At 37.1% G+C, this 25,429-nt stretch overlaps 1 protein-coding gene across 12 annotated transcripts in view; it reads right to left on the bottom strand.

The window, feature by feature from the left end:
- Positions 1-25,429, bottom strand: part of EML5 (EMAP like 5) — a 158,190-nt gene that overhangs the window by 77,640 nt on the left and 55,121 nt on the right. For all 12 annotated transcript variants that reach the window (XR_011465744.1, XR_011465745.1, XM_070378383.1 and 9 more), the window contains exons 8-14: positions 21,884-22,021; positions 16,251-16,507; positions 14,919-15,131; positions 5,169-5,336; positions 4,397-4,503; positions 3,775-3,893; positions 1,603-1,789 (exon numbers count right to left, since the gene is read on the bottom strand). Coding sequence is in view for 10 of the 12 variants with exons in the window: in XM_070378383.1 (XP_070234484.1) it covers positions 1,603-1,789; positions 3,775-3,893; positions 4,397-4,503; positions 5,169-5,336; positions 14,919-15,131; positions 16,251-16,507; positions 21,884-22,021 (1,189 nt within the window). In the remaining 2 variants the exon portion in view is untranslated. The remainder of the gene's footprint in view (positions 1-1,602; positions 1,790-3,774; positions 3,894-4,396; positions 4,504-5,168; positions 5,337-14,918; positions 15,132-16,250; positions 16,508-21,883; positions 22,022-25,429) is intronic.

The following is a 25,429-nucleotide window of genomic DNA, read 5'->3' as shown; positions in this document are numbered from 1 at the left end:
TTTGTTTGTCACAAGTCAGGGGCAGTGTGATTGGCATCTACTGCACAGAGGTCAGATACTCTGCTAACACTGTGCAATGCACAGGATTCCACTGTGCACAAAAACCCAATTATTTTTACAACAAAAAATTATCTGGCCCCAAGTGTCAACAGTTCCAAGGTAAGAAGCCCCGATCTATACTTCTGACCCTGTATCACAATTTTCTTGCATGTTTGCCTTCCCTCACAGATTATTAATGTTTTACCATGGCAAGAAGATGTTTTATTTATATTCCCAGAGATTTCCTGGCACACAGCACATGCTCTATGAGTGTTTTCGAATGAATGGAAGAAAAGGGGAAGAAAAGGAGGAAGGGATGGGAAGGGGAGAAAAAAACAACGAGGGGAGATACAAACCCAGGGAGGGGAGATGGGAGAGAGAAAGAGTTTTCTCACTTTTCAAGGAAGCTACCTGGGATGATGCAAGCTGCCTGCCCCTGCCCTCAATATATCCCCGAAGGTATCCTTAACCCAGTGTTCAAAGCCAGACAGACTGAGGATGTTGGGTTTTTACCACATATTAGCTGAGAGATTTGCAGAAGGCAATAGCACCCCATTCCAGTACTCTTGCCTGGAAAATGGGGTCGCTAAGAGTCGGGCACGTCTGAGCGACTTCACTTTCACTTTTCACTTTCATGCATTGGAGAAGGAAATGGCAACCCACTCCAGTGTTCTTGCCTGGAGAATCCCAGGGACGGAGGAGCCTGGTGGGCTGCCGTCTATGGGGCAGCACAGAGTTGGACACGACTGAAGCAACTTAGCAGCAGCAGGAGCAGCTGAGAGATTGGAGAAGGAAATGGCAACCCATTCCAGTGTTCTTGCCTGGAGAATCCCAGGGACGGGGGAGCCTGGTGGGCTGCCATCTATGGGGTCGCACAGAGTCGGACACGACTGAAGCGACTTAGCAGCAGCTGAGAGATCTTTGAGAAAATCATGTATTTTCCTTAAACCTAAAATTCCTCATTTATAAGCTGGGGGCAAATGGTTTCACTCTCATATAGGTGAGGTGAGAATAAAGCAAATATACATTAAGAAATTAGTAACATGCTTACACAGAGTAAAGTGCTTAAACACAGTGAGAATTTATAGGTACACCCCTTCCTTTCCTTCTCTAAGAATAAGAATATAAAGAGGTGTATCAGTTATGACTTTTCTGTGTTTTCTCCCTTGGTAAACCTGAACATGTTACTATCATGATAGAAAAATAGAAACACAGTCGTCCTATTTGTTACAGAACATTTCTTAGATAATTTATTTTAGATAATGAAAAAATCAGACTTCTTACCTTAATGTTACTCACAGATTAAAAAAAAAATATTATTCTGACAGAAAGAAGTGAACCCAGAGCTCACCGTTCAAAATTCAAATTATAATAATAAGTAAAACAATAAAACTCTAAGGAAAACTATAATAAAGAATTTTCATTTGTAATATGAAAATAAAATCCCATTCTAAAGAATTCATTTCCAAGAACACAAAAGGAAAAAAAATGGACTAATCTAACTTTAAACCCGAAGGTCTAGCCTGTCTAACCTGTTATCACATAGTCTTTCAAAGGACCTACCTGGCCTGTTGCCACGTAGTCTTTCAAAGGATGAAGAGCCAGGCAGAGAATGTCATCATCGTGACCCAGGTAAAAACGCTGTGTGTTCTGCTGGCGGTTATAAATGACACCCACTGCTGCCACATGGTATACAATTTCACCAATTTGAGTATAAAACAGATTACTTCGACAGTCATAACCTCTGTAACTAAATATAGAAAATATATCATATAACATTAACTTTGGTCTTTCACTGGTAAATACGGACTATACAGAGGATGTTTAATTTCCAGTTTTACAAGATATTAAATAATTTAAAAAAATACAAATATCTCAGATCCCAAAACTTTTGTGAACTGCTCTGATTACAGACACCTAAATCTAAGGTACAATACTCAGTGAAATAAAGTACAGAAAAGTGTATATTGTACATTACTATTTGCATAAATATAAATACTAAATTTAAATATTATAAAGCAAAAAGTTGCTTTTTACAAGTGAAAGGGTATAGAAAAGAATGTACATTTTATTATATATAAATACATATACATAAAATGTACACTTGTATTATACATAAATATTTCTGAAATTAAGTAAAAGTAATTCCCTTTGGGTAAGATGGAATGATAGCTGGGAGGGCAGATGTAGGGAAAAGATCTTCAGAGTGTATCCTTTTACACACATTGTTGAACAATGAAGATATTATATATATATATAAACAAAAATAAGTTTAAACTACGATTTAAAAATAATATATACGTCCAGAAAAAAGTAGCTAGGTCCTCTAAAAATGACCAATATAATTCCATTTATAGGAACCTGATTTGCACTTCAAAGAAACCCAATTCATAAAACCTAAGTGCAGAGAAATATTGCCATTTGAGTCATTTGCAGTAACATGGACGGACCTAGAGACTGCCACACTGAGTGAAGCAAGTCAGAGAGAGAAAGACAAATATCGCGTACTGTCACTTACATGTGGAACCTTAAAACATGGTACCAGTGAACTTACTTACAAGACAGAACAGAGTCACAGATGTAGAAAACAAACAGGTTACCAGGGGGAAACTGAGGGGAGGGATAAACTGAGAGATGGGGACTGACATACACACACTGTACGTAAAGCAGGTAACTAATAAGGACATACCGCATGACACAGGGAACACCACCCAATACTCTATCATGGTCTACAGGGGAAAAGAGTCTAAAAAAGGGTAGACACATGTGTATATGCAACTGATTCCGTTTGCTGCACACCTGAAACTAACACATAGTGAATCAACCACACTCCAACAAAAATAAACAAAAACCCCCAAATGCTTCCACTGGAGGTAAAAAAGCTTTTACTAAATAAATAAATCTGTTTTCAAATTCTTAAAAACATTATAAGCCAGGTAAGAGGATTACAAGGTGAAGGGAAGGAAAGAGCTGGATTGGAGACTCTGGTGTCCCAGGATGAAATGTGAGCCCAGGATTGCCAGGTGTTCTAAGAGAACCCAGAGACAGTATTTTATTGAAATTAAGACATGAAGGCCAAATTGCTTAGGCTAAAACAAGCCACAATATCATTCCAAATTAGACATATTTAGGGGAGCAGAGAAGGCAATGGCACCCCACTCCAGTACTCTTGCCTGGAAAATCCCATGGATGGAGGAGCCTGGTGGGCCGCAGTCCATGGGGTCGCTAAGAGTCGGACACGACTGAGCGACTTCGCTTTCACTTTTCACTTTCATGCATTGGAGAAGGAAATGGCAACCCACTCCAGTGTTCTTGCCTGGAGAATCCCAGGGACGGGGGAGCCTGCTGGGCTGCCGTCTATGGGGTCGCACAGAGTCGGACACGACTGAAGCGACTTAGCAGCAGCAGCAGCAGGAGAGATGATAATCTCTTATATTTCATATTTTTCTTGTTTTAAGATAGATCAATTTCTTATAAATACTAAATTTTCACAAGACAGTTTTTTATTTAACAAATACTTATATAGTGCTTATTATGTGCCAGATAATACTCTAAGTCACTACAAGTATTTACTTATTTACTCCTCACCAGAACCCTATGAAGTAAAGCACTGTTATCTCCATTTTACAGATGGTGAAACAGAGACAGAGAAGTTAAGTGACTTGCTCAAAGTCACACAGCTGGTAAATGTGAACCAAAATTCAAACACATAAATGAAAAGTAGTTGTTTTGTACCCGTGAACAAAGTGTAACCGAATACTATTTCCTGGAGCCCGCTCTCTTCTTTTAGAAGTACCACTTTTTTGTTTCTCTTTGTATTGTTCTTTAAGCTGAGGTAGATCTTCTTTGTAAACCTTTAAATAATGTACATAAGTAGAAATATTCTTAGAATATAAATTAATAAAGGTGTTGTAGATTCCTAATGTAACTTCAGACATTGCGTAACTATGATCACTAAACTTTTAATAACTAAAATAGGAAGGTTCTTTTTGAAATTTACTTCCTTGGAAAGACAAACTAATTTACATTGTCTAAGTATCAAACTGACAGATACATATTCAGTTTCCGTGAATTTTTTATACTTCGGAAGAGAACATTTTAAAGGAAATCAATGTAAGTGTACTGTGACAAAAAGCACATATATTATATAATAAAACACAATACAGGCACAGTTAGTATATCAAGCACTTAATATAAATAACATTTTATACAACTATACTTTAACTCTGAAAGAGGGAAACAGCCATACATTTCTTGGAAACTTACAAACCACGAAAGATAACAATAGATGAGTAAACAAGGAGCAAGATAAAGAAGAAATTTTTTCAGGAAAAGCTCATGTGGTAATAAAAATTACCTGCCGACGGTAAGTGAGCTGGGTCTCTTGCTCAATTTCAGAATCCAGTTCTGGAACATCAGACAGGTCTGAATCTGATTCATCACTATTAGAGTCTGCAAGACTTTCTGTAATTTATAAAAATGCATCATTACTTGTTTAAGTAAGATTCACTTTCAAAACAGCACAATAAAATTAAGGATTGCAAGCTGACTGTGCCAACTGACATGGAGACAGGCTATGAAACAATCAAATGAAATGACCTATTCAAGTGACACAGATGTCAGTAAACTGTACTACATATTCTCTTCCTCTCCACTCACTGCAAACTCAATAGTTCCTTTAAATCCCTTCACTGGCTCCCCAATGACCGCTACATCAAATTTAAATGTCTGTGCAAATATAAGTAAATATAACCTATAATTAACATGAAAAACAGCTAGAAAAAACGACACGTAAGAGAGGAACTGACATTAGATCATTTTTCTTGTCAAAAAAAAAAACAAAAACAAATATAAAACCCATCTCCCCGAGACTATATTAAATATTTGCTTTATTAATGGATGTTTTTCACTCATCAGCTAGATTAAAGTGTAACCAAAGTACTTTCTCGTCCATGCTCTGTGACATTTGACTTTAAACATATAGACTTAATATTTTAATTTAAAATTTCCACTAATAATTGTACTGTTAACATAAGGCTAGTGTACATTTCAATGGTAAAATCATTATTTGGGAGTTACTTGAAGATTTATTTGGCAGAAAAATTGTTCAGGCAGTATGTACTACTCACCTTGGGGTGCTATGTGAAGAGCATCCTTTAGTTTTCTTTCAGGAATAAATTTCCACTGAAAGACAGAGTGATCTGCTCCACCAATAGAAATAACCCACTGATAATCATGTGACCATCTCACATTCGTTACATGAGCTGAATGGCCAATATATTTTTTAAACTTGGCCCCTATAACAAAAATATACCTTTAAATTGATAAACAAATGCCAATACACACAAAAGCCAATATAAACAATAATTTCTCTACCTGAACCAATGCATCCTACTTCTATTACCTTAGTTATGATCAAAGGGGAAAAATATTAATTCAAAAACTCAGTGAACAAATGAATGAGTGTACATGAAGGGTAGAACTCTTTGCTCTACTGATTCACAATATAATTTGGTAAGAATCACAAGGGTTGTGAGGCATTATCTTACTGCTTTAAGAAATGCCTGCAGCAACAAGAGTTTTCATTTCACAATGTTTTCATATTAGGATATTTGAATGGTTTGGCCTGAGGCCTTCAGTCTTAAGTGACATTGACCAATCTAATCTTGCCCCACTATTCTCAGCCCTAGCTGAGGAATATCCTGTTAAAGCTTAAGTCATCAATAAAATACACATAAAAAGGACTACACACCAAAACTAAATGGGATTTATGCCAGGAATGCAAGGTTGGTATAGTATACAAAAATCAATGTACTATACCATATAACCAAAATAAAAAATGTTCAGTTGTCCTAACAACTGTCTTTTACAGTCATTTTTAAACCTATATATTCTGTACCATGTCTTTCAACGTGGGTTTGCCCCCTGTTTCAACGACTAGATTCAGATGTGCTGTCTGCACAGACAGTGGCATGTCCCTTTGGATCATCACTCCCAGGGCACAGCTCCATCATTAGTGATATTAAGCAGCAGCGTTCGGAAACGGATTTCGCCCATTGTAAACGAGCTGTTTAACTTTCTGGCTAATTTTTAACAAAATCCGTGTGATGATGGGAACCATTTTTGTGATTCTAAAGTTCAGAATACATTTTCTATATTCTGCTTAGATAAACCTGATATTTGGCAACATGCCCATGTCCCTGTGAGAGTACAGTAAACAGAATAATGTTTGACTTCATTTTGACAATGTTTTAAAAGCTTTATATGAAGTTATATAAGGCCTGTATTTCAGTATGACAAAGATCCATCAATTATAAACTTCAGAAAAACTTTCACCTTGGCCATGAAATTAGGGATAGCCATCTTAATCAAAGAATAAATGTTTTAACCAAAACTATATGAATTACAATTTACTTCTACCCAAGAGAAATGCTATTATTTCAGGAATCAATTTTTTATGTAGCTTAATAGAAGTCAGTAACCTTCTAGATGGGTAACTTGCCACAATTCACTCCACAAAGTCTGGTAACTTAAGACTGAGTCCCATCCTTCTTATATGAGAATGCATTATTTGCCTGTCAAGAGGACTTTGGTTATTACTTCCTTTGATGGGGCCCTTCACATACTCTTGGGCACCAGAGCGTTCTAAACATTAAAGCCAGAAATTTTAGCAAATAAATTCCAAGTTTTTTAAATGTACTAATTTTGTTATGTTTAGAGCAAATGAAGAAGAGTTATTCGAGCACCTATTCTATTTAACTGTATTGGGTTAACAGCTCCAAGAAAGGTACAGATAATCCTGTAAGGTTTTCCAAGTTATTTTCTCTGTGACTTTTCTAAGATAAATTGCTCTGGAAGAACCAAGGCAATTCAACAAGGAAGCTATGGAATAAGTTTAAGAGAAGCCAGCTATTTCTAATCAAAGTATTAGAAATACTTTGACTGTATTAATGACTATTCAATAACCAATACTGTTTAACTATGATAAACAGTTTATCTTAAAAGTATACCTTAGATATCCTATCTTTTAAGAAGTGACCCTGACTCACCAAGACCAACGACATCCTCTTACATGCTTCCAGAATTCCCAATGATTACCCCATGTGACTATGACACTGAAATACAATAGTCTATTTACTTGGTAACCCTTCTAATAAACTATAAGCTCTTTGAGGATAGGATGGTATCTAATTTATCATACACCTCTAACGCCTGACACATAGAAATGTTCATTAGGTATTTGAGAAAAGAGAAAGAAAGGAAAAGAAAAAAAAAAGATTCTATTTCCCCTCACTCTTGCCTATACACTTGAACTGAAACTCTAGATTTAGAGGAGGCAAGAAGAGTGCTGAGAGGGCATGAACTCCAACCCTTATTATGAATCATTAAAGGGGACAAAAAGTCTGATGTAAAGAATATTAGAGTTGAAATCAAAAGACTAGAGTTTGAGCATTATCTTGATGACTTAAAAAGACAGGAGCTTGAGTACATCATTTAACCTCTCTTAGACTACATTTCTATTTTAGTATAAATTGGATTATAAGCTCTCAAAGGCCCTTCATTATTAATACTGACCTATGATAAGAAATGACTAAAAAAAACAGGTAAGACCTAAACAGTATGTCCTCAAATAGGACTAATATCTCAGAGAAAAGATTTACCAAGAAAAGCTGGTATGGTTACAGAAGCTTTCATAATTTAAATGAGAAGAGAATGACAATTCTTGGTGAGGATAAAGCAATATACTGCAATATTTATGTTTCAGTGGTCTCATTTCTTTTCTCATTTATTTTGGGGTGTATTTTAACACAAAGTTAACACAAGCTAAATCTCTTCATTAAATTGTAGTAATGTGACAAAAGATTTTTCCCATTTAACAGTGTTTTGAGTGTTTGAGTGTTTTGAGTATCTTGAGAAATCTGTATGCAGGTCAGGAAGCAACAGTTAGAACTGGACATGGAACAACAGACTGGTTCCAAATAGGAAAAGGAGTACGTCAAGACTGTATATTGTCACCCTGCTTATTTAACTTATATGCAGAGTACATCATGAGAAACGCTGGGCTGGAAGAAGCATAAGCTGGAATCAAGATTGCCTGGAGAAATATCAATAACCTCAGATATGCAGATGACACCACCCTTATGGCAGAAAGTGAAGAGGAACTTAAAAGCCTCTTGATGAAAGTGAAAGTGGAGAGTGAAAAAGTTGGCTTAAAGCTCAACATTCAGAAAACGAAGATCATGGCATCTGGTCCCATCACTTCATGGGAAATAGATGGGGAAACAGTGGAAACCGTGTCAGACTTTATTTGTTTGGGCTCCAAAATCACTGCAGATGGTGACTGCAGCCATGAAATTAAAAAACGCTTACTCCTTGGAAGGAAAGTTATGAGCAACCTAGATAGCATATTGAAAAGCAGAGACATTACTTTGCCAACAAAGGTCCGTCTAGTCAAGGCTATGGTTTTTCCTGTGGTCATGTATGCACGCGAGAGCTGGACTGTGAGGAAGGCTGAGCACTGAAGAATTGATGCTTTTGAACTGTGGTGTTGGAAAAGACTCTTGAGAGTCCCTTGGACTGCAAGGAGATCCAACTAGTCCATTCTGAAGGAGATCAGTCCTGGGATTTCTTTGGAAGGAATGATGCTAAAGCTGAAACTCCAGTACTTTGGCCACCTCATGCGAAGAGTTGACTCATTGGAAAAGACTCTGCTGCTGGGAGGGATTGGGGGCAGGAGGAGAAGGGGACGACAGAGGATGAGATGGCTGGATGGCATCACTGATTTGATGGATGTGAGTCTGAGTGAACTCCGGGAGTTGGTGATGGACAGGGAGGCCTGGTGTGCTGCAATTCATGGGGTCGCAAAGAGTCGGACACGACTGAGCGACTGAACTAAACTGAACTGAATAGTGTTTTGATGACCTTAAAACTTCTAGATGTAAAATATAGGAGAATATCTTTTTTAGCTCTAGTAAAAAGGCAGAGGAACCAGAGATTAAATTGCCAACATCTGCTGGATCATCAAAAAAGTAAAAGAGTTCCAGAAAAACATCTATTTCTGCTTTACTGACTATGCCAAAGCCTTTGAATGTGTGAATCACAATAAACTGTGGAAAATTCTTCAAGAGATGGGAATACCAGACCACCTAACCAGCCTCTTGAGAAACCTGTATGCAGGTCAGGAAGCAACAGTTAGAACTGGACATGGGACAAGAGACTGGTTCCAAATAGGAAAAGGAGTACATCAAGGCTGTATATTGTCACCCCGCTTATTTAACTTCTATGCAGAGAACATCATGAGAAACGCTGGGCTGGAAGAAGCACAAGCTGGAATTAAGATTGCCAGCTGCTGCTGCTGCTAAGTCGCTTTAGTTGTGTCCTATTCTGTGCGGCCTCATAGATGGCAGCCTACCAGGCTCCACCGTCCCTGGGATTCTGCAAGCAAGAACACTGGAGTGGGTTGGCATTTCCTTCTCCAATGCATGAAAGTGAAAAGTGAAAGTAAACTCGCTTAGTCATGTCCGACTCTTAGCAACCCCATGGACTGCAGCCCACCAGGCTTCTTCATCCATGGGATTTTCCAGGCAAGAGTACTGGAGTGGGGTGCCATTGCCAGGAGAAATATCAATAACCGCAGATATGCAGATGACACCACCCTTAGGGCTGAAGGTGAAGAACTAAAGAGCCTCTTGATGAAAGTGAAAGAGGAGAGTGAAACAGTTGGTTTAAAGGTCAACATTCAGAAAACTAAGATCATGGCATCTGGTCCCATCACTTCATGGGAAATAGATGGGGAAACAGTGGAAACAGTGTCAGACTTTATTTTGGGGGGCTCCAAAATCACTGCAGATGGTGACTGCAGTCATGAAATTAAAAGACGTTTACTCATTGGAAGGAAAGTTATGAGCAACCTAGATAGCATACTGAAAGCAGAGACATTACTTTGCCAATAAAGGTCCATCTAGTCAAGGCTATAGTTTTTCCAGTGGTCATGTATTGATGTGAGAGTTGGACTGTGAAGAAGGCTGAGTGCCGAAGGTGCTTTTGAACTGTGGTGTTGGAGAAGACTCTTGAGAGTCCCTTGGACTGCAAGGAGATCCAACCAGTCCATCCTAAAGGAGATCAGTCCTGCGTGTTCATTGAAAAGACTGATGTTGAAGCTGAAACTCCAATACTTTGGCCACCTGATGCAAAGAGCTGACTCATCTGAAAAGACCCTGATGCTGGGAAAGATTGAGGGCAGGAGGAGAAGGGGACGACAGAAAATGAGATGGTTGGATGGCATCACCGACTCAATGGACATGAGTCTGGGTAAACTCTGGGAGTTGGTGATGGACAGGGAGGCCTGGCGTGCTGCGGTCCATGGGGTAGCAAAGAGTCGGACATGACTGAGTGACTGAACTGAACTGAAAAAGTAGAATTCCTTATACACAAAACAGGATTGTTCAGAAAAAAAGGAGAAACTGCCTTGAGTACACTGAAAGGAAAACTAGTCAACCAAAGATATCATTAAGAAAATAAAACGACAAGTCACAAACTCAGAAAAGACATTTGTAATCCATAAAAATTACAGATCATTTGTACCTAGAGTATATAAAATTATTTCCATTAAACAATAAAACAAACACCTCTAAAAATAGGCAAAAGATATGAACTTGTGTTTGATAGACAAGGAAGTGCAGAAAATTAAAAAATATTGGGAAAGATGGTCAACCTTATTATAAGTAGTAGAGAAATGTAAATTAAGACAATGTGACATCATTTACACTAACTAGATTTACAAGTAAAAACTATGGTGGCCAAGTGTGGAAGAAGATGTATTCAACAGGGTTGTGTAAAATGGTATAACTATTTTGGAAAACAGTTTGGCATCTTCTTATAAACTCTCTATGACTCAGCAATTTCACTCCTAAGTATACATCTCTGAAAAACTTGTAGTTATAACAAAAGACTGCAGAGAACCCACATGTCCACACAGGAGAATAAACACGGGAACTGTAGCTTGTCTCACAGCAGTTTTTACAGCAATGAGAGACAAACACGTAGCACGCTGTGCAGCAGCCTCTCAGAATCTGAGGCAAGCAAGCGGTGTTTGGGAAGTCTCTGTCACAGAGCTGTTTTATTGTTCGATATTTGTTTTTCCAAAGAAGTTTCTCCTGGAATCTAAAAAATTTTTTTTCCCCAATATAAATTTTCATTTGTCAGTAAGTATGGAAAGAGTCTTGGCAAGTATTAACGGTGATGAAGGGGTCAGACTAAATCACCCTGCCTGCACCTCTCCACCCGTCGCCACCCTGGCCTCCTCGCCCTCTACCACAGCCTCAGCGCTGCCGCCTGGGAAATGCCTGATCATTTGAGAGGGATTATGGTCAAGAGCAGAAGAATCCAGAGAGAAGGGGATAATAATAGACAGAAAGAAAGAAAGAAAAAAAGAAGAGTAATGCTTTGGACTGGGATTTGAGGGGGCTGGGCTTCCCTGGCAGCTCAGACAGTAAAGAATCCGCCTGCAGTGTGGGAGACCTGGGTTTGATCCCTGCATTGGGAAGATCCACTGGAGAAGGAAATGGAAAACCACTCCAGTGTTCTTGCCTGGAAAATCTGGACAGAGGAGCTTGGCAGGTTATAGTACATGGGATCACAAGAGTTAGACACAACTTAGTGACTAAACCACCACCAAATTCTGGGTTAACTTCATTTTATGTTTCAATTACAATGATTCTATAACATAAGCAACTTCTATTAGTTAACTTCTTTCCACATTTTGTAAAAGCTTTACTCCTTAGATTATAATGGATATTACCTAAGTGGTTAGCTAAAATACATTAATACATCAGACAGTCTTTCCCAAACTTAAGTTGGATCAATGGTACAACTTACCACAATGAAGTAATGTACAACTGCCTAACTAATCTAAAAAAAAGATCCTGCCAGCTGTTTCATCTTGCCCATTTCTTATATAAAAAATTTCTTTTTTCTATAGTGATACTACTAGCTTTATGCTAGTTTGTAAATTCAATAAATACACAATCTTAAAATACTTCTACTAATCTTTTAAATATGCAGTTGTTATGTTTTGTCTTCTCTCCCAATTACCTACCCACAGTCTCAAGCTGACTCACAAATGCCTAGAAATAAAAACTCTTATCATAAAACAAATGTCTAACAAAAATCTAAAAAAAGAGAAAATAAGAAAAACAATTTATACTTATATTCTTGAAGTAGTAACTGAAAAGACTAACTTTTCTTAAAGACTTTGATAAAATATTCCTACAGCAATTCAGAAAACTACTACATATTTTATAAATGAAACAAAATTATCAAGCAATAAAAATACTATCTTCTCTGTTGCAAAAGATAAAACTTGAGAGTAAATCACATCCATTTGATTAGGAAAATTCAGAAAATTAAAGTACTATTTTTTCCTGCATAGAGGTCACTATATGAAACAATGAGTTGAAGCAATGTCTAAGACGAATATTATCATAATTAATCTTACTAAATCTCATGTCTTCTAAATAGGCAAGTATCATTTGAATCACAATAAAACTTGTGCCCGGTGACTCTCATGTCCTGGCTATGTGGTAGAATCCAGAAATAGGTTACTTCAATTGCTAGAGATTTAGCTAGCCTTTAACATCCTCAGCATTATTCATGGAGGCACTTTCACAGGCATCTGGGAAGCTGACACTGGCAGGCAGAAATGGGCAAGATGAAACAGCTGGCAGGATCTGGAGCTCACACTTGACTGCAGAGGCACAACAAATACCGATCTAGACTTCTGGGAAATGTGGGCCCTTAACCTTAATATCAGTGGACTACCTAAACTATTTGAATAAAACTATTTCTGCTGTTTCCAAAATTACCTTTTACTAAATTCCATTTTAACATTTTTCCAACCACTTTTATTAACATCCAGGTGAAAATTATGACTGCATCTGCTATAGATGTTGATACTCTTAAGAATATATTCAACTGTACCTAATATAAGGCCCCATACGATAGGAGAGAGGTCTTAGAAAACTAAATCTGAGAAGAAACTTGGCTTTCTCTGAGTAGCATGGTTTTATTTTTTTTAAATAGCTACAGTGAAAATTATTCTGTGCTTTATTTTTGGTTTCAGGAAGCTCAGATTCAGTTTTGATGTTTGACTACTGTCAATTTCTTTATCTGACTTTAACATGGTATTTCTATTTCCCTTGGTATGAATTCTTTACTTACATAACTATTTTAGTGCTGAGAGACTTGCCATAAGCTGACTCAAATACTTTCTGGAACAAGGCATGGAACAAATGAATAATAGAGTATTTCATGTAATTATCCTCATGTCTATTAACAGATCGATTAATATCATTTTAAAAGACACCCAAGAAAAAGAGGTCATACATAAAATATGTAGAAAATAACCAGTGATAAGACCCCTTAATTTTCTTCCACTGCCAGTTATGAAAAATAAATATCAGAACAATATATGTTAAGGGTTTAAGCAAAAACACTTTCTCAAAAACCAACAAACAAACCAATAGACTCCAAACTGTAACTTAAGCTTAGACAGCTGGCTACTTCATCAGAATTCTTAAGAAAATGTCAGAAAAATGTCTCATAAGAGATATACGTTCAGCAAGTTAAATGAGTAAAGATAACAAGTCATAAGAAAAGTATAACTATCATTGTATATTCTGACTATATGAAATAATTCTGGAAGTAGAAAGAAAAAATAACTTTAAAAAGAAAGAGGTAAAGTATTAGCCCATTTATAATATATGAATTCAAAAATAACTTTCTAGTACAGCCACTATGGAGAACAGTGTGGAGATTCCTTAAAAAACTGGAAATAGAACTGCCTTATGACCCAGCAATCCCACTGCTGGGCATACACACCGAGGAAATCAGAATTGAAAGAGACACATGTACCCCAATGTTCATCGCAGCACTGTTTATAATAGCCAGGACATGGAAGTAACCTAGACGTCCATCAGCAGATGAATGGATAAGAAAGCTGTGGTACATATACACAATGGAGTATTACCCAGCCATTAAAAAGAATACATTTGAATCAGTTCTAATGAGGTGGATGAAACTGGAGCCTACTATACAGAGTGAAGTAAGCCAGAAAGAAAAACACCAAGACAGTACACTAACGCATATATATGGAATTTAGAAAGATGGTAACAATAACCCTGTATGTGAGACAGCAAAAGAGACACAGATGTATAGAACAGTTGTTTGGACTCTGTGGGAGAGGGCGAGAGTCGGATGATTAGGGAGAATGGCATGGAAACATGTATAATATCATATAAGAAAAGAATCACCAGTCCAGGTTCGATGCAGGATACAGGATGCTTGGGGCTGGTGCACTGGGATGACCTGGAGGGATGATACAGGGAGGGAGGTGGGAAGAGGGTTCAGGATGGGGAATACACGTATGCCCGTGGCGGATTCATGTTGATGTATGGCAGAACCAATACAATATTGTAAAGTAATTAGCCTCCAGTTACAATAAATAAATTTAAATTAAAAAAAAACAACAAAAAAAACTTTCTAATAAAAACTTCATATCCAAAGATAAAAGTAATAACATGACAATAATTTCTTAATTGCCAAAATATTGTAGCTATTTCTGTTCACTTTCATGATATCTTTCACCAGAGAGTCACCACACATATTTTAAAGAGTATAAACCCTCTTATTTATCTCAAGACTAATTTTCTGTAAGAACCTAAAGGTCACAGGTATACAGGATTCATTTTGATATTTGGCAAAACTAATACAATTTTGTAAAGTTTAAAAATAAAATAAAATTGTAGTTGGAAAAAAAAAAAAAACCTAAAGGTCTTTTGTAAGAGAGAGGTGAATTAATACTATTTTGAAAGAAAAGATACCTTTTCTTAAGCAAGGATATCGAAATAATTTTACAATTCCATAGTCATCAGCTGTAACTAAAACTTGGCCAATATAATTCCCATCTACTGAGTTTATATCATTAATATCTGAATACTTGGGCCAAATTCCATTTACTTCAAGGCCTGAAACGCATGTCCATGAAGCCCAATGAACACCTTTTATTTCTTCTTTACTTGCCACTTCTTTTCCTCCTAAAAATAAATTTAATTAATTAGTATTAATTTAAGAAGTTACTTCCTTTAATTTTTACTCAAGCATAAGTTATACTGATAACATGGCAAATTCCAAAATTTAAGGATCTTTCCAATCCAGTTAAAGGAGAATACATGAATAGGTAAGTGACTACAGTAAGGAAAAGAGAAAATTAAGTGCAAGGATAAAATTAAAAAAAAAAAAAAAAAGCCACTACCAATATTATACTGATTCAAAGAAATATAGCTCTGATGATGATGCAGCTTAGCAGGGTCACCCATGTGGACAATAAAACTGAACTATATTAAAGTCATGCTATAGATTAGTCACAATGGGGTAACTTCGAAGGAAAAGTAAAAGTTATAAGAAAGTAGCAAATCATGTATTAAAAAAGAAACCTAAGAAGACACATAGTTGAGGAAAAAAAAGATAATTGAAAGGATCATAAAAGAAGGATGAATGACAAGTAATACATTTACATTAGGCAACATGACTTCAGGATTGGTCAGTCTTCGTAAGATACAGACTGTTAACAAAAACTGAGTGATATATTAATTATGCAGCTAGTCTTATTAAATAAAGTACTGCAATATAGTTACTAATTCATTAAGCATCATACTAAAGTACTGAGAGATATTTTGATGATTCTGTCTTTATTCTTCTCTTTTTAAAGCTTTCATGAAAAGTCTGTTTTTCAAAATTAGTTTGTTAGCTACATTATTAATATTTGCAAAGTTTGAGATGATAACAGAAGACAAAACAATTTATAGTCAGACATTTATACCCATTATATTTAGTTAATTAGCTGCATCCATTAAAAGTGACATTTTGACTTTCTAATACATACTAGGACTTCACCATATGCTACTCGTACGGCATGGGATTCAACATAAAATAAGTATGTCTTAGATCCTCCAAACGAAGTTTTAATTAAGAACCAAAGGATTTCAAATGATAAGGCAGACTTGTAGAAGAGATCACAATGCCTCCAATATTAGCTCAGATTTTCTTTGATGTCCTATACTCAAATGTAACTGACACTCTGCCTCCAGCAAAATCTAAGATATTTTAAAGGAACTAAAAATCTACAAATTGTATAAAATTTGCAGGGTTTTTACCTGGCATCCTGTAGAGAAGTCTTTTACCGTTCCCATCATTCGTCTGTAAATACCTACTGTCTGAGGACCAGTCTAGGTGAGTGATGAAACTAAGTGACCCAACACACTCCCCGAGCTTCTTGTAGCGCTGAGCAACCCCATAAACATCGACTGAGCTGTCGTTGCAGCCGACGGCAAGGTAAGCTCCGTCTGGTGAGTACTTTAACTCATGAATTGCCTCCTTCCGATCTTTAATATGCACAACTTCTGTCATATCTCTATAAAGAAAAACAAGAGAGACCATGGGGGAAAACGTCACTACAGAATTAGTTCAGTTTTCCAATGTGTCTAAAATGACTGTATCAAGTATTTATAAACCATAAAATAAATATAAATGATACAAGTAGTGTTAATTCAGGAATAATTTTGCTGAACAGAAATATATGAGGACAATACATGCTAGAAGTAGAGAAAAATGCTAAAGTTCAGTTCCTAAATTACTTAATTTTAAGTAGTTCAGAGATTCATATTAAATTTCCAAAGTAATACAAAAATAGAAATCAAGCCATGGGATTTTTATGATGAAGCTTCTTACAAGTACTGAGCTTATAAAAAAAATACTTAATTATAAACACCATGATATTCAAATTAAATTTTTGTAATGAACCAAATGTACAAAATTATACCCAGGAAATAAAGGAGACATTGATTTCAGTAATATACTTGAATATATATCTGTATATAGCTACCATGTTATTTTTAGTTCAACCTCTCTGACCTCTTTGAATAGAACACAATTCTTCCCAATTAGCGATCATTTCAGTCAGCAGTGTTAAACATTTTTTTTAATGATGCCTTATAACTGACTCTCCAGAATAATACAGGTATTGGTAGTGGCCATAAAAATGGATCAGCAGCTGAATACTGCTGAGTTTGAAAGCACATGGAGGTGGTGGAGAGGCAGAGAAGAGGGGGAGGCAAGGGAGGGGCAGGGGGAGGCGAGGGTCTTATTTCCAACTGTTGCCACAGAGTTTTTTCCAAATAAATTTTGCATTACCCATCTGAAATGCTCCCAAGAATAAAAGTTTAAATGGCTATTTCCCAATTTTTACAGTTCCCAAATAGACAATTCAAAGTAATAAAATTCATATTTCTTTCAGAAACACTAAGTATTTAACTTTGTTTTAGACTCATGGGATATGAATATGAACTCATCTTCTGTGAGAGATGGAGACAAAGTAATTATACTTCATAGCTAAGAAAATGCAGTGAGTGCTCGGAAGGTTATGCATGAAGTTCTGTAAGAAACACTGAAAAAGGGTTCAGACTACAGGCAGGAAGGGAGTAAGGAAGAGTGATACCTATTTGAGCCTAAAGCCTGAGGGGCTGGCTAATTAAAAAAGAGGAGTGAAGGTTTTCCAGAAAGAGCACACAGCATGAGCAATGCCAAGTACACGGCACACATGAAGAACAGAGCTGCCCAGGTAGCGCTAGTGGCGAAGAACCCCCTGCCAATGCAGGAGATGTAAGAGACGCAGGTTTGATCCCTGGGTTGGGAAGATCCCCTGGAGGAGGGCATGGCCACCTATTTCAGTATTCTTGCCTGCAGAATCCCATGGAGAGAAGAGCCTGGCAGGCTACAGTCCACAGGGTTGCAAAGAGTAGGACAAAACGGAAAGTAACTTAGCATAGCACAGATAATACAATGTGGAAACAAGGTAAGTGGGAAAAGTAACGACCTGATGGGGTTAAAGAGACACACTGAAGACAGTGTGTAACGGGTCCAATATGTTACCAAGGAACCTGGGCTTCATCCTGGTGTTAATCGTATAAAACAAGAGATTAAAATCATCTTAACTATAAAAGGGAGTAAGAACAAAACAAAACAAATGAAGTGAAAAAAAAAAACTTTTTAAAAAAAGCTTTCCTTGTCAACATCACTCTTGCCTTACACTCTGCAACTTGCAAGGCCCTCTTCCTAAGCATAAATGAATGTATTTTTAGCTACCTGTACCTTTCCACTGACTTCTTCCTTTAAGTTCTAATTAAATTCTTGCATCTTATCTCCCTTTCTCCATACCCATTCATCCATCTATCCACCCAGTTCAGTTCAGTCACTCAGTCATGTCTGACCCTTTGCGACCCCATAGACTGCAGCATGCTGGGGTTCCCTGTCCGTCACCAACTCCTAGAGTCTACTCAAACTCATTTCCATTGAGTTGGTGATGCCATCCAACCATCTCATCCTCTGTCATCCCCTTCTCCTCCTGCCTTCAGTCTTTCCCAGCATCAGGATCTTTTCAAATGAGTCAGTTCTTCGCATCAGGTGGCCAAAGTATTGGAGTTTCAGCTTCAGCATCAGTCCTTCCAATGAATATTCAGGACTGATTTCCTTTAGGACGGACTGGTTGGATCTCCCTGCAGTCCAAGGGAATCTCAAGAGTCTTCTCCAACACCACAGTTCATGGCTCAGCTGGTAAAGAATCCACCTGCAATGCGGGAGACCTGGGTTCGATCCCTGGGTTGGGAAGATCCCGTGGAAGAGGGAAAGGCTACCCACTCCAGTATTCTGGCCTGGAGAATTCCATGGACTGTATAGACCATGGGGTCACAAAGAGTCAGACACAACTGAGCAACTTTCACTTCCATCCACCCATCCACCCACTAATCCATTCATCTCAATCTGTATGGAGTAAGATTTTTAAGAAAACATCTAAAGCACAATTTGATAGCTTCTATTTTTTGTATATTATTTACTAAAGATACGATCATTCCAATATCAACCACAAACATTAGTTAAATTGCTCATGGAAAGTTCTTCAGAGTTATTTTGTCTTTTTTTAAAGCTTTTGTTTGAGAGATTTATCTTGCCCAGTTAATGAGAGAAATGTGTGGATATCTCAGGTTGTCTCCTGCTTTCTACCACTACGCCCCTGCCAACCAACCAACACTCAAGCACACGCGATGCATGCACACACACACACACACACACACAAAACCAACAGTGATGAAAAAAGAGATTCTGATTGGTTTTATAGTATGTATTATGTTACCGTGCTAAGTCACTTCAGTCATGTCTGACTCTTTGTGACCCATGGACTGGAACCTGCCAGGCTCCTCTGTCCATGGGATTCTCTACACAAGAATACTAGAGTGGGTGGCCAAGCCCTTCTCCCACAGATCTTCCCAACTCAGGGACTGAACCCTCATCTCTTGTGTGTCCCGCATTGGCAGGTGGGTTCTTTACCACTACTTAACGTGATTACATAAATCACAGATGGTGACTGCAGCCACAAAATTAAAAGACGACTGCTCCTTGGAAGAAAGTTACGAAAAACCCTGACAGCACATTAAAAAGCTGAGACATCATTTTGCCAACAAAGGCCCATAAAGTCAAAGCTAAGTTTTCTCCAATAGTCATGTATGGATGGAAATTAGACCGTAAAGAAGGCTGAGCACTGAAGAATTGATGCTTTCTAACTGTGGTGCTGGAGAAGATTCTTGAGAGTCCTTTGGACTGCAAGGAGATCAAACCAGTCCATCCTAAAGGAGATCAACCCTGAATATTCACTGGAAGGACTGACGATGAAGCTGAAGCTCTAATACTCTGGCCACCTGATGTGAAGAGCTGACTCATTGGAAAAGACCTTGATGCTGGAAAAGGCTGAAGACAAAAGGAAAAGGGCAGAAGAGAATGAGATGGTTAGATAGCACCACCAACTTAATGGATATGAATCTGAGCAAACTCCAGGAGACAGTGGAGGACAGAGGAGCCTTGACATGCTGCAGTCCATGGGGTCACAAAGAGTTGGACACGATTTAGCGACTGAACAGTACAAACAGCAGGATTAAGACCAATTAGAAGTCTACTATAGATGGTGGTGGCTCAGAGTTCAGAAAGAAGTGAAATGATTTGAAACATACAATAGTAATCCTTACTGGTATATATATAATATATAGTATATATTAAAGATATTATAATTCTAATCTTATTCACAAACCTTTATCAAAATGCTCCTAGAAAACTCATAAGGTAAGAAAAATCAACAAGATATGGTTACTGGATTAGAAATGATAGTTAGAGAGGTATCAATGATAAAGCCTAGTTTTTTGACTTATTCAAGAACATGGACTATAGAGGCTTTTGCCAGAATAGTTCCCTGGTGGCCCAGTGGTTAGGATTCTAGGCTTTCACTGCCATGGCCAGGAGTTCCATCCCTGGTTGGAGAACTGAAAGTGCACAAGCCATGAGGCGTATATTTTTGAGTTGCTAAAATACTTATTAGAGATAAGAAATTATTCACCTAGTTTCTTTCAGACAATAATGAAAGGGTAAGTAAATGTATAAATGAAAAAATAACCATCACTATTTTTAATGCATAGCAGCTTTTTGATAGAAATTCTTAGGTGTTTTACATGCATTTTAAATTCCTGGTTGGGAAACAATGCAAATGTACTTAATGAAACTAAATTTTACTCATAAAAATGTTTAAATGGCAAATTATATATTATGTATATTTTATCATAATAAAAAAAATTAAGAGAAAAATCTCAGCATATCTCATTATAGAAACCCACCCCAGAATAGTCATATCTTTAGAAGCTCAGAAGTATAAAAGCTTGATGAATTAGTATCTGAGGAAGTGAAAGATATTTTATACATGTTAAAAGAAAGACACTGAAGTAGAAATAAACAGGCTGGAGAGATGGGCACAATAGGCTTTGTCAAGAATTATAAACGTCATCTTAGGGATAGTGCAGTGCTTTTATCATCCTTTAGAGAGAGGAGGAATGCAAACAAACATGTTTGAAAAGGCGTCACTCTAAATGGAGAGTGGGAAAGGAACCTGAGGAAGCAGGAGATAGGGAGACCAGATGAGATGCTATTTCACCAATCCACCAGAAAGAAGTTAGGAAGTAGCAGAGGTCAGTACAAGAGTACAATGGTGAAAATGAAAGGAAGCAGATTAATTTGAGAGCTACTTAAGGAGGTAGGTTAGTCAGAATTCTGTGATTAATTAGACATGAAAGACAAAAGAGAATGGTTTCTGGACTGGGCAACTGGGTGGACGGTCCCATTATTCAGTAAACTAGATATGAAAAATATCATAAATACTTACTCTCATGAACACGTGTGGCTCAACAGCAAATTTTTAAATGACTGTATAGAAGTCAACTGACTGCACCATATCTATAGATACTCAACACAAGATGTTAACTGCTTTAACAATTTCTTTAAACTTTCTAACTATCCAAGTGAAGGAGGAGATGCAGGCACTTTTTTCCAAAGCATAAAGCTGCAAACAGCAACAAAACTATTCACTCATCTTTAACTGTTTCAAGGTCTCCTTCTCCCTATTCTATGGCAGAAGATCATTACTGAAAATCAATACTACCAAGAAATAGAAATCAAGACCCAAACTTGTCTCAAAATTTTATTCATTAATTTACTAAGCAGTCTTAATCTTCAAAACCAAAGTTTGAGTTAATTTTCTGACAAAGCCATTTTTATAAACATATTTTTTTATATTTCATGAAACTAATATCTGAAAAATATATTAATAAGGGAGAGGGAAAAGTGGGTAAATGTAGGCATTACAGACTCCATCTCACTTAACAGAAGCTTGTGTTCCTATTTCTTCCCTAACACATACCTTACTCTAAGTACAGTGAACGAGCCATCCTTCATTCCAAGGGCAAGGTGGATCCCATCTACGTTTACAGCTGCACAACGAATTGGTTCTTCCATATTACACCTTGCTATTAGTGCATGATCAACCAGGCTCCATATTCTGTAACATTTAATTAAAATAAAAGAGTAGTTAGCTAATGTGTGCTTTAAAATGTTAGAATATATGAAAAAATGTTGGTTAAAATAATAATTTCATTTTAAGGAAGAAAGATAAATATAGGTTTATAACTGTATGCTCTGTAGCAAAGAATTCTTATCTACAAACTAGAAATACTGTTAATACTTAAAATGACAAGTGTTAATAAATCCTTTATTTTTAAGACAATGTAATGACATTAATTTTTTCTAATCAGTTATTTTAGATAGATGATTTCTACCCTGATAAAAGGGGACATCTATCTATCTATCTATCTATCTATCTATCTATATATAGTATACTGACATATGTATACACCATATTTATAGTCTTTTAACTTAAGAGTGACACTTCAGATTATGCAAATTCAGTCTTTTCCAGACTCTAATGTTAAAAAACTGCAACAAGTAGTAAAAAATACCCATTGTTTGAAAGTTAAGAATTATACTTCCAAATAACCTGAACAAAGACCAAAATTACCAATGAAAATTAGTAACATTTTGAATTAAACTATAACAAACTTTTACAGATTATATCTCACTTCTAGTGATTGGTCTGTTCAAGTTTTGTTTCTTCTTGACTCAATTATCACAGTTATGCCACTAGAAATCTATCCATTTCTTCTATGTTGTCCAGTTTGTTGGCATATAAATGTTCACAGTATGCTGTAACAACATTTTTTTGTATTTCTGTGGTATCAGTTATTTTTTCCTCTTTTTCATTTCTTATTTTGTTTGGTTGGGTCCTTTCTCTTTTCTTCTTGGTGAGTCTGACCAGAGGTTTGTCAATTTGTTCATCTTTTCAAAATATCAGCTCTTGGTTTTATTGATCTTTTCTCTTAAAAAATATTCTCTATTTATTTCCTATTTGGTCTTTATTGTTTCCTTCCTTCTGCTTACTCTGGGTTTTGCTTGTTCTTCTCTTTCTAATTCTTGTAGGTGGTAGGTTAGGTTGCTTGAAATTTTTCTTGTTTCTGGAGGAAGGCCTCTATCACTATAAATCTCCCTACTAAAACTGTTTCTGCTACATCCATAGATTTGTAAAGTTGTATTTTCACTTTTGCATGTGTCTACCTAACTCTATGATTTCTTCTTTGATTTCATCATCAACCCATCTATTTTTTAATAGCATGCTATTTAGTCTCGGGATCTACCAGCCTGGGGCTGCCCTGCTGGCTCACTCAGCTGATAAAGAATCCACCTGCAACGTGGGAGACCTGGGTTCGATCCCTGGGTTGGGAGGATCCCCTGGAGAAGGGAAAGGCTACCCACTCCAGTATTCTGGCCTGGGGAACTAACGCCATGGACCGTAGAGTCCATGGGGTCATAAAGAGTCAGACACTACTGAACGACTTTCACTCACTCACACTATTTAGTCTCCAAGTGGTTGTTCTTTTCCAGTTTTTTGTTCTATGGCTTATTCCCAGTTTTATACTGTTGTGGTCAGAAAGGATGCTTGAAATAATTTCTAGTATCTTAAAATTGCTAAGGCTTGTTTTTTGACCTAGTATGTGATCCATCCCAGATAATGTTTCAAGTGCAATTGGAATGAAAGGGTATTCCAGCCTTTTTTTTTCCTTAATTGGATATCAATTAAGTCCAACTGATCTATTGTGTAATTCAGAACTTCTGTTGCCTTGGTAGTTTTTGTCTGGATGATTTGTCCACTGATGTCAGTGGAGTGTTAAAGCCTACTATTATTGCATTACTGTAAATGTCTCCCTTCATGTCTGTATTTGTTCTATATATGTAGATGTTCCTATATTGGGTACTAGTGGTAAAGAACCCACCTATGTGGGTTCTATTTCTAGGTTGGGAGAATCCCCTGGAGGAGGGCATGGCAACCCACTCCAGTGTTCTTGTGTGGAGAAATCCCATGGACAGAGGAGCCTGGCAGGTTACAGTCCATAGGGTTGCAAAGGGTCAGACACATCTGAAGCTTACCATACATGCACATGTGCACATGTTGGGTACGTATATGCTAACAAATGCAATATTCTCCTCTTATATTGATTTATTACTATATGGTGTCCTTCTTTTATTGCTATCTCCACTTTCTTGCTGTTTCCAATTTGCATGAAATATCTTTTTCCTTTCCTTCACATTTTTCACTCTTTGTGTTTTTTGCCCTGAAGTGAGTCTTCTGTAGGCAGTATATTGGAGATTCTTTTTTTTTTAAATCCAATCTGCCACTCTGTCTTTTAACCAGAGTATTTAGTCCACTGACATTATGCAAAAATACGGAATGCTGGCTGGATGAAGCACAAGCGGGAATCAAGATTGCTGGGAGAAACATCAATAACCTCAGATATGCAGATGATACCACCCTTGTAGTGGAAAGTGAAGAACTAAATAGCCTCTTGATGAAAGTGAAAGAGGAGAGTGAAAAAGTTGGCTTAAAATTCAACAGTCAAAAAATGAAGATCATGGCATCCGGTCCCAAAACTTCATGGCAAATAGATGGGGAAACAATGGAAACAGTGAGAGACTTTATTTTGGGGGGCTCCAAAAGCACTGCAGATGGTGACTACAGCCATGAAATTAAAAGATGCTTGCCCCTTGTAAGAAAAGTTATGACCAACCTAAACAGCATGTTAAAAAACAGAGATATCACTTTGCCGACAAAGGTCCATCTAGTCAAAGCTATGGTTTTTCCAGTGGTCATGTATGGATGTGAGAGTTGGACTACCAAGAAAACTGAGCACTGAAGAATGGATGCTTCTGAACCGTGGTGTTGGAAAGGACTCTTGAGAGTCCCCTGGACTGCAAGGAGAGCCAACCAGTCCATCCTAAAGGAAATCAGTCCTGAATATTCACTGGAAGGACTGATGCTGAAGCTCCAATATTTTGGCCACCTGATGTAAAGAACTAACTGCTTAGAAAAGACCCTGATGCTGGGAAAGACTGAAGGCTGGAGAAGGGGATGAGATGGTTGGATGGCATCACTGACCGGATGGACATGAGTTTGAGCAAGCTCTGGGAGTTGGTGATGGACAGGGAGACCTGATGCGCTGCAGTCCATGGAGTCACAAAGAGTCAGACACGACTGAACTGAACTGACATTAAAAGTAATTATTGATAAGTATGTACTTATTGCCATGTTAATAAATTTTCCAGTGATTTATGCAGTTCTTCATTTCTTCCCTTTTTGTTTTTCCTTTTGTGGCTTTATGATTTTCTTTTGTAGTACCTTGAGTTCCTTTCTCTTTGGTTTTTATGAACCTACTGTATATTTTTGACTTTTCATTACCATAGAGTTCAAGTATATTAACTGATAACTATATCAGCAATATTCAAGTTCAAACACATTCTATAAGATTTACATTTTTATAACTCCCTCTCCAACATTTTGAGATTTTGATATCTGATGTCT

The sequence above is a fragment of the Bos mutus genome, chromosome 10 (assembly GCF_027580195.1).
Source record: "Bos mutus isolate GX-2022 chromosome 10, NWIPB_WYAK_1.1, whole genome shotgun sequence".
Lineage (NCBI taxonomy): Eukaryota > Metazoa > Chordata > Mammalia > Artiodactyla > Bovidae > Bos > Bos mutus.
This window is presented reverse-complemented; position numbering and strand designations above follow the sequence as displayed.